General features: G+C 35.6%; 4 protein-coding genes and 1 non-coding gene across 5 annotated transcripts; 3 read left to right on the top strand and 2 right to left on the bottom strand.

Annotated features, from left to right (window-relative positions):
* Positions 1-393: 393 nt before the first annotated feature.
* drap1 (putative histone-like transcription factor) lies at positions 394-1927 on the top strand (the record flags this gene model as incomplete). Its single annotated transcript, XM_020580827.1, has 3 exons — positions 394-499; positions 594-687; positions 775-1927. 3 exons carry the CDS (start codon positions 394-396, stop codon positions 1925-1927), a joined length of 1353 nt encoding a protein of 450 aa, XP_020428412.1.
* A 189-nt stretch (positions 1928-2116) lies between these two features.
* smc2 (structural maintenance of chromosome protein) lies at positions 2117-9489 on the bottom strand (the record flags this gene model as incomplete). The annotated part of the gene is made up of 9 exons (XM_020580826.1): positions 2117-3038; positions 3531-4491; positions 4578-5180; positions 5609-5991; positions 6079-6216; positions 6296-6436; positions 6500-8733; positions 8804-9076; positions 9172-9489. The coding sequence occupies 9 exons, from the start codon at positions 9487-9489 to the stop codon at positions 2117-2119; spliced, it is 5973 nt and encodes a 1990-aa protein (XP_020428411.1).
* A 731-nt stretch (positions 9490-10220) lies between these two features.
* PPL_10039 (uncharacterized protein) lies at positions 10221-10557 on the bottom strand (the record flags this gene model as incomplete). Its single annotated transcript, XM_020580825.1, has 2 exons — positions 10221-10294; positions 10347-10557. 2 exons carry the CDS (start codon positions 10555-10557, stop codon positions 10221-10223), a joined length of 285 nt encoding a protein of 94 aa, XP_020428410.1.
* On the top strand, positions 10332-10403 carry PPL_10040. The gene has a single exon. It is a non-coding gene; the product is annotated as a tRNA-Ala (tRNA).
* Positions 10558-10751: 194 nt separating the features above from the next.
* On the top strand, positions 10752-13560 carry PPL_10038 (uncharacterized protein; the record flags this gene model as incomplete). The annotated part of the gene is made up of 4 exons (XM_020580824.1): positions 10752-10760; positions 10823-10982; positions 11910-12188; positions 12257-13560. The coding sequence occupies 4 exons, from the start codon at positions 10752-10754 to the stop codon at positions 13558-13560; spliced, it is 1752 nt and encodes a 583-aa protein (XP_020428409.1).
* Positions 13561-13699: the final 139 nt, after the last annotated feature.

The following is a 13699-nucleotide window of genomic DNA, read 5'->3' as shown; positions in this document are numbered from 1 at the left end:
ACTAACTGTTTTATAAATTGTAATCTGTTAACAAAAAAAAATATCCAACACCACCAACAAATACATATTTCAAAACTAATGGTGATGATGATCAAAAAAATAACAAATACATAATAATCTACATTATTATTCTTATTTTTTCAAAAAAAAAAAAAAAAAAAAGAGATAATTAGTTAAACTGTACTATTTTGTAACTTTTGCTAAAAATATCAAATCTAATAAATAATAATATTATTAAATTTTTTTAGTTTTAATTTTTTTTTTATCCGTTTAAATTTTGAAAAAAAAAAAAAGTTCAATCAAATTTTAGTTTCAAATAATATATATATTTATTTGTAGATAGGTGTAGTACTTGAAGGTATAGTTATATATACAGCTAGAGTAATTAATACAATGAAAAAGAAATATAAGACCAAGTTCCCAAGGGAACGTATTAAGAAAATTATGCAAAAAGATGAAGAGATCGGAAAGATAGCGCTAGCAACACCAATTCTGATTTGTAAGATCAATCACTTTAACTTTTTTTTTAAAAAAAAACGAATAGATTATTAATTGTATCTATTACTTCTATTACTATATTACAATATACATAGCACAATGTTTAGAATTATTTATGTGTGATCTAGTTCAAAAGACTTGTCAAATAACACAGAGTAAGAATGGTAAAACAATGCAAGTTTCTCATTTGTACGTATTTCTTTTAAATATCTTTTAATTCATATATACAATAGAAATCTAATTCTAATTCATTATTCTTCATTCATATTTGTTCAGGAAAGCATGCATTCAACAGGAATCAACATTTGACTTTTTATTGGATATCGTCGAGAAAATACCAATGAACGATGACAAATCAGACAAGAAAGGAAAGAAAGAGGAGGAAGATGAAATGAATATCGATGACGAAGAAGATGAAAGTGAGAGTGAAAGTGATAGCGAGGATGATGACGATGACGACGATGACGATGACGAACCATCTTCAAGCACCAGAGGTAGAGGTAGAGGTCGTGGTTCAAGAGGTGGTCGTGGTTCCAGAGGAGGTGGAAGAGGTAGAGGTCGTGGAAGAGGTGGTGCCAACGCAGCAACTGCCAGCAGTTCGACTACCACAACCACAACAACAACAACAACAACGACAACCACCGCAACAACACCACCATCACCAACAGTTGCACCAAGAAAGAAACGAGCTGCCAATAAAGAGTCACCTGTTAGCAGTCCATTCTTGGATTCTTCGGGTGGTTCACTGCCAATAGCAGCAGCCAACAACAACAATAACAATGGTTCATTATCACTATTACAACCGGTTCCACTTACCGGTAGTTCAGGTGGTACAACAGGAGGATTATATCTAGCTCAACCATCATCATCATCATCAGCATCACCATCATTCAGTGGACTCAATCTGCAACAGCAACAACAACATCAACCATTTTATAATGGTAATTCACTAGCAGCATTAACATCATATAGCAATACAATTTCACCACCACCAATAAATAACAATAATAATAATTTTAATAATGGTAACAGTGAATTTATCAGGAAAGATACATTGGATAGTTCAACCAACCGAATGCTCCTTCATTTGAATCCAATTGAATCATCATCATCATCAACATCATCACAACAACCCTCATTAGTATCACAACCAATGCCAAATACATTTTCATCACTCCAATCAATTCCATCAATTCCTTCTATCCAATCTATTCCATCACTCCAATCAATTCCAACTATCCCTTCTATTCCTTCTATTCCATCTATACCACTACTCAATACAATTTCACCTTCCAATTCATTACCTCTACAATTTGGACTTGCTCCACCAACTTTAAACAATAGTAAATCAAGTATTAATCACTTGCTTAATAATAGTAGTAATGGCACCAATAAAAAACCATCTGTCGAAGAAGATAATTATGATTAAAAATAAAATAATAATAATAATTTAATAATAAAAAAAAATAATAAAAAAAACAAAATTAAAGAAAATATATATGTTATAGATTTATATTTAGATTTTAAAGAATATAGATTACATTTCTTTTTTTTTTTATATATTTTTTTTTATAATATATTTTAATAAAATTATATTAAAAAAATTTGCAATATTATATTAACCAATCTTTCTTGAACCTTTACTAACTTTGTTTGCGTTGGACTGACAAATTGGACAGAAACCAAATTCAAGTTGATCGTATGCTGGTTGTTTGGATTGATTGGATTGATTGGTTTGTTGAGTGTTGGCAGCTTGCTCCGATGTCTTTAGACAACGGTTGTGGTAAGCATGATTACAGAAATAGAGTACAATGGCACAATCCGGTTTGATAGTGACGATCGATTGGTTACAAGTGGCACACTTGGCGTCTTCCTCCAAACTATGACCGGCTTTGAGAGCTTGCAAGTGTGTCTCTGACAGATAGACACAATCGCTCTTTAAAATTTCTTTACAACCCTCTCTGAGTGACATCTGTAGGTTGTAGTCACTGAGAATCTTGACCAAACGATTACGAAGATTGTGAATCTCCATTCGATCGGGAATCAAACGAATCAACTTGATAGGATCGACATTACTACCGATATTCTCTAGTAGCTCCGATACATAACGTGGATTTGTAATGGATTTGTTGATAAAGTAGTCCCAGAGATCGTTATCCTTCTGTTGCTCTACAAACTCGACGGCATCTTTGATTCTACCGAGCTTATCGAGAATGAGATTGAGTGCTTCCTTAGCACTACCCATTCTACCTAAAATATACACCATCTCTTCATATAGATTCTTCTCTTTGCAAACCTGGAATGCCTTGTCGAGATTGTAGGAAATACTGTTCTTGAGGAACGGTAGCAGTAGTTTTGGATCGTACTGAGCGTAGAGTGCCACTTGCATCTCGTGGAAATCCATACCGATTCTCGAGTCTTTGGTAAATAGCGTGTGGAGATAGTGGTGAATGTATTCTGGTTTGTGTCCGAGCTGATTGACCACCGTCTTGATTGGAATCTTGTCAGTGTTGGCAACCAGCAGATTGATGGCTTCGTCTCTATTGAAATCAATGAGTAGAGCAACCTTGTTTTGCATGGAATCAAAGAGCTTCTCGTTCTGCTTGATCAGTTCAAAGACATTACCACGCTTCAACTTTAAAAAGATGTCGAGTGTCTTGTCGAGTTGATTATCCAGTGTGTACAGCTGTGCTTGAGCAATCATGATGGTTTCATTCTTGTTGATAGACAGCCGGTCATTCACAGCCGTAATGATATTCTGTATGTTGTAAAGATTGCTTGGCCACTCGTTGACAATCTTTAGGAATGAATCTGGATCCTTCTGTAGGAAACTATTCAAACAAACCTCGTAGACGTCGGCACTCAACGTTGGATTGCCAATCGGAATGTAAGGACAGAGTGGTTGCAGACCGCCAAGCTTAAAGAAACGTGCGATCCACTTCTCCCAGAGGTCTTTATCACGCTGACAAATCTTGGGGCACAAACTGGCAGCCTTTCGAATATCTTTGGTCTCCAGTAGATGCTCCATATACTTTTCACCGATCTCCTTAATTTTCGCGGGTGGCAACGACTTGATTGTCTTCATGTCTTTCTCGACTTCCTCGAGTGCTTCGTCATAGCGATTCTTGTCCATCAGCCATTTTAAGTGATCCTCAAGATTTCTGGGTTTGGCAGTGACCACATCCTTTGGACAAACTATATAAAATATCGATTCCGCAGTGTTGTAATCCAGTCGGTAGTCTGTTGCCTTGTAGTGTTCGAATCCATTGACATTGAGATGATCGGTTGTGATTGCCTGATTGGTCTTTCTCGAGACGATGTAGATCGATGGTTTCTCTGCCTGGTCGACACGACCCTGGTTCCACGCGCCAGTCGCGTTGTTTGGCGACGACATCTTTGGTGTGGCGGCAGTGGCGGACGGCTCGGAATGTCCCTCGATAGCGCCGTCCTTATATCCCAGAATAACAAGATCCTCGCCAAACGGAGCGATTCCACTGATCCAATATTTCGTTGAGAACTGATTGGTGATCTGAGCAATCTTTGCCGCAGCGCCACTGGCTTCGACACGCTCAATTATCTGAATGACCTCCACCGATTTCGCCCATCCAATAATCAATGTGTCCGGTCGTTCCCAACACAGACAACATCTAAAAAGTTCGCCACGCGGTGATCCTTCCTTACGAGGAATATGCGCAATTCTCATGTTCGTACTGCAATCGTATATCTTTACACCGTGCTCATTCGCCCACGCTATGAAATTGCCACACCACTTGATCGCGTAGATCGGACCTTCACCCTGATGTATCACCGTTTCCTTCGATCTAAACCAACCCTTTGAATTCAAAATGAGCTGACCACCCTTGCCACCAGTAACAAACTGTCTGGTATTCTTATGTGCAAACTCTGGATCCAATGCAATCGCTGTAATAGGTCTAACATATGAAAATGTCATAGTTTCACCTGATCTATCGAATGGATTAATAATAACTTTACCTAAAAGAGTATGAAACAAATTTGTTTGTTAATAACTTATGCGCAGGTGCAAATGATTATTAGGTTAGTTTCCAACTAGTACTTACCATCTTCAGAACAAGAAGCAATATAATCACCGGAAGGATCAATTGCAATCTCTGTAATTGTAGCGGAATGAGAGTCGAATCTCTCTATTTTGTTTCCTTCGAAATCGTGAATCGAAACTGAACCCCAATGAGTACCTAAAACTATGAATTTTGGATGTACAGCCATGCAACTCGCTGCGTCTTTCTTTAGAATCTCGGTGACACCATTTCCGAAACGAGTGTAATTCAGTATCGGTTCGATATCTTCCTCTTGACCACCTTCAATATATTCCTCTGCTTCCTCACCGTCGTCTTCGTCATCGTCCTCAACATCGACTTCCTCTTCGACCTCTTCATACTCTTCACCATCGTCATCCACCTGCTGAGTATGACCATTAGATTTACCATTTACATTGCTATTATTATTGTTGTTATTATTATTACTATGTACTACTGTTTGTGTTATTATTTGATTACCATGTTCATCTACCTCTATTTCCTCTTCAACTTCCTCCTCTACGTATTCAACCTCATATTCTACCTCTTCATATTCATCTTCATCGTCATCAGCAATGTGTTGCTGATAATGATTATTATTTATACTAGCCACTTTTTCAGTTTCTTCTTTTAACTAACTAACTTTTGTTTCAAACAATTATACTATACTATTAATTATATTAATTATATAACAACAAGTATAGTATAGTTATCTAAACAAAAATGATAATGTTAATGATAATTAATATAAAAACAACAACAATTACAAACTAGTTTTTGTGTGTTTTTTTTTTTTTTTAAAAATATATTATTGATATTTTGTTTTTTTTTTCAAGATAATTTTGAATGGAAAATTCTGGCTCTTTAAAAATTTTAAAAAAAATAAACAAAAAAAAAAAGATATTATTATTTATATTTATAATTTACAAAAATTATTTATTCATATGTTGTTGTTGAAATAAAGTAAACTACTAATCTACTATATTGATTGATCGATTTGATTTGAATTGATTATTTCTTTTTCTTTGGATCGTTGGTAACAATTCTAGAGATACCACTTACACCGTCTTTAAAGTTGGTTTGGAACAATACGTTGGCATTGTTAAACATACCCTCTTTGAGACTGACCACTATGAATTGTGAGGTTGAGAATCTGGTCTTTAGAATGGTACCGATGTTGTGGGTGTGTGAGAGATCGAGGGCAGCATCGATTTCATCGAGAATGTAAAACGGTGCCGGTTTGAACTTCAATAGCGCCAGTACCAGTGAGAGTGCCAACAATGATTTCTGTCCACCACTCAACTCACTCAATGTCTCTTTCCAGACGTCACCGAATGCCACCTTCACCTCCAAACCATCTAGCTTACCATCACCTTCGATCGGATGTAACTTTGCTTTGGTACCTGGTAATAGCGTTGAAAAGATCTCACCAAAATCCCTTTTAAAAAAATAAAATAAAATTAATAATTAATGTATTAATAGTCTAAATATATAGATTTATAATTATTATTAAATAAATACATACCTATTAACAGATTTCCAAGTTGTCTTTAAACTTTCATTTTTCTTTTCATCCAATTCGAAAATAACTTTTTCAATCTTTTCTTTATCTTTTTCAACTATATTCTTCTTTGCAACCAAATCAGCATATTCCTGTTGAACCCTTTATTAATAACATAAAAATTAGTAATCAATTGTTTTTTCTTTAGAGGAAACAAGAATAAAAGTTGAGATTTACTTACTTTTCATACATAGAAATAACTTTTTTGTTAACATTCTTTGATAGTTTCTCCAATTCAGATTGTAGCTGATTATATCTATTTTTTGCTGATTTAATACTTGTTGAATTGAAATCATATTCTGTATTTGGTTTACCAAACATACTATAATAATGATGATAAGTTAAATTGTTAATGATTACTTTTTTTAAAATTAAAATTACTTACTGTTTCTCTGATTTAATCCACTTATATCTATTATTCATATCTATTATTCTCTTTTCAGCATCTTTACCATCCTTTTGAGATCTTTCGAGTTTGTGTTCCAGTTTCTTGAGTTCCAAGTCGATTTCACCGGAACGACGTTGATTCTGATCGATTTCGTTGGTGAGTTGATTGTACTTTTCGGATTGACGTTTGATCTCCTCTCTCTTGGTGGCCAGCGACTGTCGGAGATTGTCGAGGTTGTCTTTGAGTTTCTCTGCATCTTGTTCCAACGCTGCCAACTCCTTTTCCATTGCGGCAACTGTTGATTCATTACCAGAGGTCTGCTCGGACAACACTTTCAGTTCCAACTCCAACTCTTCAATCTCGAGAGTTGTCTTCTCAATGACTTGTTGCTCGTTCTTCACGATCTTGTTGGATCGGTTGAATGACTCCTTCGTGTCGGCCAGTGTCTTTTCGATAGCTTTCAATTGCTGGTCACGAATCGATTGGAAGTTGTTCTTTTGTTTCTCGAGTTCCGCTTGTTTCTTGAGTGAATCCGACTCACGTTGTTTCGATTGTTTCAAGAGGAGTGTGTCGTCTTCGATCTTCTTTTCAATCTCTTTGATACTCTCTACCAGTTGATGATGTGGATTCAAATTCAGACGCGAGTTGATCAACGACAGTTCGTGCTCCTTCAACTGCAGTATCTGGCTGAGTGATCGATGCTTGTCGGCACCGGTTTGCAACTTGGCCAGCTCGTAGTTGACCTTTTCCAGTTCGCCACGTAACCCCGAGAGTTGTCCGTTCATTTCATTCAACTTTTGGATGTGTGACAACACCGAACCCGACTGTGACTTGGAACCACCCGTAAGTGTACCGGCAGGATTGTACTCGTCACCGTCCAAACTGATAGTTTTTACACGCACAGCCGGATCGAACGCAACATCATGCGCTTGCTTCTTGTCCTTCGCAATAAAAGTAGTACCAAACACAAAGTTCATTGCATTGGTAAGACTCTTATCGTACTGAATCCAATCGATTGCCGGTTTAACATTGTCTTTTCCAACCAAGCTTTTGGCGCGATTCACTTTCTCTGACTCGATAGTTCGCTTGTCGATCTTGTTCAACGGCAAGAAAGTAACACGACGTTTCAACTCACCCTTGGCAAGCAACGCCTTACCAGTCTGTTCGTCTTCGACAATGATATTGTAGAGTTTGCCACCGGCACAAATCTCGAGTGCCGTCGCAGTGTCGGCGTCACGCAACGTAATCAAATTGGCAACGACACCACGTACTTTCGAGCGGTCAAAGTCACGGCTCGGATCGCTATAGCTAAACTCCATTCCCGACATCTGTGCGGCCATGATCCCCACCTTCTCGCTGAGCTGGAACACCTTTGGTTCGGTGTCACGCTTCCTGGTTTGTAGCTCCTCCAGCTTCTCGGCGTTGAACGCAACCGACTCCAACTCCTTCTTCAGCTTCTCGACGTCCTTGGCAACCGCATTGTATTCCTCTTGCATCTTGGCATGGTCAATGGTATCCTGTTTCATCTTTTTCTTTTGTTGTAGCTCGCCACTGAGATGTTTGATTCTTATCTCTGCCTGTTTGTACTCGGATGCCGCTTCCACCGCCACACGCTTTGCCTCCATCAACTGCTCTGTGAAACTACCATTCTCAGTGTCACCATCCGCTATGATACCGGCATTGAAATCGTTCAACTTCTTCTGACTGGTCTTTAGCTTCTCGGCGAGCTGTTCGTTCTCACCAACGATATCCTTGATCTTGGCACTCAGCGAGTCACGTTCCTTCTTCTTCTTGGCGATCGAAGTGACAATCTCCTGCTTTGATTGCGCCAGACCACTGATAGATGCTCGCTCCTTCTCTATTTCATTGCGCTTGTTCTTCAGATTGGTCTGATGTTTGACCATGTCGTTCGACCACTTTTCATTCTTTGATTCCATCTCTGACATATCGTTGTCCTTATCGGATCGCTCCATCTTTTTCAATTGTTTCTTTAGATTCTCATTGTTCAGTGCGATCTCCTCCTTCTCCTTGACTCTTTGCTCCTTCTGATTCTTTATATCCTCAATGCCATTCGATTGATTCTGCACCATTTCATTCGCCTCTGAGTAATCATAGGCAGTGATGAATCTAAACAACTTTTCCTGTTCATCAACACTCGCTGTATATTGCATATAAGATGATGATTCCTCTTTCAATCTATTTAAATTTGGTGTAATATCTTCATTTAAAACCTAATCATATATATATAAAGTTAATATAACATATATATATCAACATTAATGATATCTAACTTTTACATACTCTAACAATTTCTTCAACTTTTTTTGATTTCTTTTCTAATATACCAAGTGTTTGTATCTTTTTCTTTTCAAACATACTTGTACCGGCAGCTTCTTCAATCATACCAAGAATTTCAGGTGGTTTCATATTGATTACCTTGGTGATTCTACCTTGCATAATAAGAAAATGTGGATTATTTACATTGAGTTGCACCGACAAGAATAGATTTTGTACACGATTGTTCTGAGCGTTGATACCATTGATCAAATATTTACTTCTACCTCCAATAGCAATCTGATTGATTAATTGATTGATTGATTGATTGATTATTAACAAGTGTAAGTGTTAGGTTAAGTTTAGTTATGTTTAGATATCTGCTAAACACTTACTTGTCTGGTAACAGTTATTCTTTTCGATGATTCATATCCGACTGGAGATGTCTCTGGATCTTCATTGTTGAACACTATGGTTACACTCGCTTTGGTGACACCTGCTTGTCCGTGTTTATATACCAACTCCTGTAGATCGTTGACACGCACCTGCTTGAGATTGGTTATACCGAGTACGAAACAGATCGAATCCAACACATTCGATTTACCCGAACCATTTAAACCGGTGATTGCATTAAACGTTGGATCCAACGGTCCTACCGTTGTTCTCTTTGAATAGGATTTAAATCCATCCAATATAATCTCTTCTATAAACATAACTTAACTAACTATCTACTAAATCAACTACTAAACAAAATAAAACAATAAAAAAATAAATACTATCAAAACTAAACAAACTATCTTATTCAATTTAAAAAATCAAAATTTTTATGAAACAAACATTTTGGCGCTTTTTTTTAAAACATTATTTTTATAAGAATTGTTAAAAAAAAGAGGGAAAAAATTTTGATCAATCAATTTCTTGTGGATTAAAGGCAAATTATTTTATTTTTTAGTCAAGACCAATCTTTGATTGTTGGTTGGGTGAAATCAAGACATTATTAAACAAAATAAAGATTTAATGATAAATAAACACTATACGAGTCAATGAACATATTATAATAACACTATCTATGTATTCATAACATTTTAAAATCAAATTAATTTTTATCAGCATTGAGATGATATGTAGAAGACAGAAATTACACACATAGAATATAATAGCTTACAACAACAATATATATGTTTTACATTTTTCAAAATTAATACTTGTCTCAAAAATGTTTTTTAGTATTCTCATATCTTGAAGAATACTCAAATGGATTTTATTGTTATTCGTTTATTGGTTAGTGAGGTGGGATGGCGTTGGGAAGTTCCAGGTTTGGTGGTTCCAGATGAGTTTGAAGTCGTCTAGCTTCTTCAGACATTAAATTTTGGATTGATATGCTTGAATGTTTGAGTTGTTTCCACCTAAGTCTTGTTTTGATTTTCTGATTAGTTTCTGGTATTCAAGTTTTGCTAGTTGTTAATGTTGTTGATTGTTGCAACAGAAGTTGAGCCGATCTTTGACAGCTATGGACGTCTCAAAATATTATAATTGTTTTTTAAAAACACAGAAAGGGGAAGTGGTATACATGGTAGAACGCTAGCTTTGCATGCTTGAAAACCGGGATCGATACCCGGCTTCTCCACATAAAACATTTTAAATATTTTGTTACCGCATGCGGATAAAAAAAAGATAAGTGGGGTACGACTTTCAGAAGTGAGTTCTAAATACCAAACTGCGTAATTTGATATGTTCTGCGATGCCACCTCGTCCCTGGTGAATACAACCAAGTCATTCATTATAAAATTGGTGATCACACAGACGAGAAAACGTACCCACCGATCATTAACAACGGACCTATATCTACATCCGCTGAAAGATACCTGGTATGTACTTCACTTCCGAAGGATTGCATCATTCGCTTGATTTTCTAATCAACTCTATTAAAGGACCTTGTCCGTTGGAAAACAACTGGTGTCACTTTACGTCCAAGATGGCCATAGTCAAAAGCTACACTCTCTCTAAGATCACCTACAATTGTTGTAATAATTAATTTATTAATAGTGCATTTTTTTAAATGCACATAAATGCTTTTGCACTTTAGGAGTATTGCCTACAACATGTGCTTCGATAGATTTACCGATGAGGAAGTCAAGAAACTCTATAAGATACTGTCTTGGTACCTGTGGTCGTCCAACTCCAATTCGTTCATCGACTCCAAGAAGTATAAAAACACAATGAAAAATACCAGAGCTGTACAACCATGGTTACGTGGTGGTGTTGGAAACACCGTTAAACTGTGGTAGTAACGACATAGTGTAGTAGTGAAAGAATGATGTTATAATAAATAAATAGTTATGTGTTCAAAGATGGTTGTAAAATATAATGAATTGTTTATTAAGTTTTTGTTTCGCTTATATAATCTTGTTAATTTGTCGGTTGGCAGTAGTCAGTTGATTGGTATCTTGGAACTACGATTCAAAAAGGTGGCATCTCGCTATGGGACATCCAACTTCGTAATGATGCGCAACACGTGTGGATATTCAACAGATTCCTACTTTCATCCTCTGATCCTTCCAAAGTTTGTTATTATACCAGTTGGCTATCTCAAATCCAATGCAGATCTATCACCTAGCCTTATCTCAATCTATGCTACACTTTGTGGCACCAATTGGCAGTTCATCTCAAACATCTGGACATCAAGATCAGATCTGCTAAACCGATTCTGATTGATGGTCTACCACCCACTCTGAAGCAAATCTACGACCACCTATTGATCATCAACTCACTTTCAACCTCGATATATTAGAAATGTAAATGCAAATGATATTTTAGAGGGTGATGGTATACTACCCACCCTGAAACAAATCTAGAGCCAAATGATGATCATCAGACATAGAAATCCACCTCTTATCGATAGTTAATTCCGACTTTCTATTTCACCAATCAAATTCGACCACATCTCATGATAACATCTTCTCTTAAAAATCCCACATCAAACACCAACCTGGTCAAAATACCGTCATAATGTTTACAACCCGATTTAGCTTACAACAAAAACATATTTTGGGAATTTTTTTTATTCTAAATTAATTTTGATTTGATATTCAAAGAATGATTAATAATAATAATAATGAATCAAATAAAATAGTAAATATATCACATCTTTTATTATCAAATATTGTAAAGAGATTAGATGATAATGTAGATAGAATTTGTTTGTCATTGGTTTGCAAACGATGGTACAATGAAAGAAGTGGATATCTATCATTTAACACCGACAAGATCAATATCTTTAATGAGAATAACAAACACAGTATCTATTTGAATTCGTATAAATCATTACTTTTCAACTCAATCAAACAAAAGAATAATTGTACTCTAATAATTTCTGATACAAAATTGAATTACGATTATCATTTAGCCGATTGTATGTTTTTATTAAATGAAAGTAATAACTTATTCTAATATACTACTTTATCAAATATATTTCTATAGCTGAATTAATGGAAATAGATAGTATCAATACGATGAATGTTAGTAAAATAGAAATGACCACTGATTATCAACCTAGTGTACTGAAGAAACTCTATCAATTGATATCGGATTGCAATTCTATTAGATCATTAAAATATTGTTGTAGTCTAGATTGTGTACTACCTGTGAATCTGACTTGTCTATCATTCTCCGATGACTTTGATGAACCATTGTTACCTGGTTATCTCCCACCAAAGTTAATAAAACTTAAGTTTGGTTTAGCATTCAATCAACCAATAGGAATAGGTTTACTACCTAGTACTTTGGAGACTTTAATTCTTGGTGATGCATATAACCATCCAATTGTTGTCGGTGCATTACCTGCATCGCTTAGAGTCTTGAATATCAATGGAGTTGACTATGAGCATGGTTTCAAAGTTGGATCACTTCCTTTTGGATTGCAAGAACTATGTTACTCTAGTGTCAAAATCCCCATTGGCGAAGATGTATTGCCAACGACGCTCTTAACTTTGAATTATGCGCCTGTCTTATGGATGAAATCGATTCAATCACTCACCAATTTGAAAACATTGTCTTTTAGTGATCTAAACCATAGTATCAATGAATCGTTTGATTTGGATATGTTACCACGTTCACTAACAAATCTGAGTGTATTCTCAGTGACTACTCTCACTTCTTCTTTGTCGACATCGATCAAACATCTCACTATCTCAAGGGCAAAGTATAATGTTGATGAGATATTCAAACATGACCGATCACAATATCAATTTGAATCACTTACGGTCGATGCTCTCAAACAAGAATCACTCGATGGTCTGGCGATAAAGGTATTAACATTAAATTTCACCCATGATATTAAAGCACCAATCAGATCTATTCCAATAGGTGTCAAAGAGTTGTTTATTCGATACAATAAGAATGCGATCATCACTGAGAATGCTATACCATCGTCCGTTCAGAAACTGACTTACTATCCAAAGAATTCGATAGCAGAGAGAATCATCCCAAATACCGTTCAAGAATTGGTTGTTAAAAAAACAATGTTTCAAAAAGAACTATTTCCAAGTAGCCTATTACCAGACTCACTTCAATCACTTTCATTACCAACAGATATGAGAGTTCATATCGATTCGGAATTTCCAAAATCCCTATCAAACATACGTTTCAGTACAAAAAGAAATATCTTTGTACGAAAGCTTGATGACAATTATTATCTAATCTTTGGTCAATCATCTAAACAATTTTATGCTGCAATCATGAGTAAAGAATTGTATATTCATAAAATTGAACAAGATATATTTTAATTAATTAAATAAGGATAGAAGAGAGTTGATATTTATTAAAAAATAAATTTAAAAACTAAAATAAAATAGATTTTATATGTTAAATTTTTTTTCTAAAACTAAATTTTTTACATAAAACTAATACCAGCCCGTTATTGGT

The sequence above is a fragment of the Heterostelium album genome (assembly GCF_000004825.1).
Source record: "Heterostelium album PN500 unplaced genomic scaffold PPL_scaffold12, whole genome shotgun sequence".
NCBI classification, from domain to species: Eukaryota; Evosea; class Eumycetozoa; order Acytosteliales; family Acytosteliaceae; genus Heterostelium; species Heterostelium album.
Note: the sequence above shows the minus strand (reverse complement) of the source record. Positions and strands in the feature narration are given on the sequence as shown.